Genomic DNA, 2,100 nt, shown 5'->3' with positions numbered 1-2,100 from the left:
GTATGTTTTTACACGTGGTGCACTGTAAAATTTTACTTGAAGCTGTTATTGTGTGAATGTAGTAGTATAGGATCCCTTACTGTGTGATAATCTGTTATTAAGGTCACACTGTATGTATTTAGTACTTGAGTGTAGATTATTTTAGTTTAATGCTATTTGTGTACTGCTGGTTTACAATTTCTTTTTGCTGTATATCCTACTATCATGTCTGATACAGAGCAAGCTGCTACTGAGGCTGATGTCCAAGGGATGTTGCAGAGAATTAAAGCATTGGAGTTGGCTGTTACACAAAAAGATGAGGAAGTGGCTGCAGCATGGGCAGATGCTGAAGCATCTAGTATGGAGGTAAAGCGTCTGATTGCTTTGGAACGAGAGACATCTAAGGTCAGTGCAGACTCTAGTACTGGTATGGGAAAGGTGGTGTACATGTCTCCGAGTAGGAAACTTGACAGGTTTCATGACAAGCCTGAAAAAGCCAGTGATCTGTCAGTAGAGGACTGGATTGAAGATGCCCAAGCAGTTATATCCTCCAGAAGACTAGATGTGAGTGAACAGGCTGCATTTCTCATTGAACATCTTGTTGGTAAGGCCAGACGTGAGATACTTGGTCGTGGAGATGCCGTCAAAAGTGATCCAAGTAAGATATTTGCAATACTTATAAGAGTGTTTGGTGACGGTGATAGTTTACCCCAGCTACAGCAACAGTTCTTTGCGTATACACAGTCTGATGGAGAAGACATCATTGCATGTTCCTTGCAGTTAGTTTGTTTGTATGACAGAATCGTACAACTAGATTCGTCATTCAAACCAGGTAGAGAAAGTCAGTTAAAAAGTCGTTTAGCTGAAGCTGTTCGAGATGACAGTTTGCGAATGGAGTTACGAAGACTGAATGCAGATCAGCCAGAACTTAGTTTTTTCGATGCTCGTGACCAGGTTATCAAATTGATGGGTCAAAGGGGCAAATCTTTGAAAGCAAAACGTGAAGCTGCTGTTCGTGAGGTATTAAGCGACCAATCTAAAAGTGATGGAGAAGTTGCAGCACTGGCTCAACAGGTGTCTATGCTTTCAAAACAAGTTGATACCCTCACATCAATGGTACAGAAATTTGTGAAACCTGAGAATCGTTCACCTGTGTCAACTGACAATAAACCTCGATGTTGGACATGTAACTCACCAGATCATCTAAACCGAGACTGCCCTAAGAGAAAGTCCAAACCAAAGCCTAAACCCCAAGATTTAAACTAAACCAGCCTGCTGCAGAGAGCCGTGTGGTAGGTGAGACTAGGATTGATGGAGGCTCATTTATACATAGCGTGGTGGGAGATTGTCCAGAAGCTGTTCTAAAGTTGGGAGGTACAGATGGTGTGTGTGTACTTGACACCGGTGCCCAGGTCTCAACAGTAACGGAGCAGTTTTTTAGAGAATATCTTGTTAAAGCAGAGTTAATAGATGTTGCATCATTTATTAAGTTAACTGGTTTTCAGGGCCTTGATATACCCTACCTTGGTTATGTGGAGCTGTCTATTACTATTTGTAATCATACATTTAATAATTTGGGTTTCTTAGTTGTGCGTGACCCAACCAATACTCCCGTTGAGTCACGAAAGAAAAGAGTACCTGGTGTTATAGGGTCCAATGTTTTTAGGGATATAAGAAATGAATTGGTAGGGCAGTATGGTGATAACTTTAGAGAGAAAATACAAACTGGGCTTAGTGTGAATGAGATTAACTTTCTTTATATACTAGAAGCTTACAAGCCAACGTTTGTAAACAATGAAGAAGTGTTTGCAGTTTCAGTGGAGAACAGACCTGTGAGAATTGCTGGGAAGAAACCTGTATTGATTCCTGCTCGTTCTATACGTGTAATTGATGGATCTCTCAGACCTGCCCCCATTGGACAGACATACAATGTGTTGTTGGAGCGAAATGAAGTTCATGTTGCAGAGTTGCAGAGTGGAGTGGCCATTGGTGCAACATATGTGACTGTGACTGATACTGGTAGGGTGCCTATGCAAATTGCAAATTTCAGTGATCGTGATGTTTATTTAACCCCTCGCACCCCAGTGGGAGTGGCTAAGTCTGTTTCTTTAGAGCCAACTA

General features: G+C 41.6%; 1 protein-coding gene across 1 annotated transcript; it reads left to right on the top strand.

The window, feature by feature from the left end:
* The first annotated feature begins 204 nt into the window (after window positions 1–204).
* Window positions 205–1,314, top strand: LOC146734713 (uncharacterized). The gene has a single exon (XM_085506826.1). The coding sequence runs from the start codon at window positions 205–207 to the stop codon at window positions 1,243–1,245; it is 1,041 nt and encodes a 346-aa protein (XP_085362952.1). The 3' UTR covers window positions 1,246–1,314.
* Window positions 1,315–2,100: the final 786 nt, after the last annotated feature.

Source organism: Saccoglossus kowalevskii, chromosome 13 (genome assembly GCF_978046115.1).
Source record: "Saccoglossus kowalevskii chromosome 13, keSacKowa6.1, whole genome shotgun sequence".
In the NCBI taxonomy this organism is placed as follows: Eukaryota; Metazoa; Hemichordata; class Enteropneusta; family Harrimaniidae; genus Saccoglossus; species Saccoglossus kowalevskii.
Note: the sequence above shows the minus strand (reverse complement) of the source record. Positions and strands in the feature narration are given on the sequence as shown.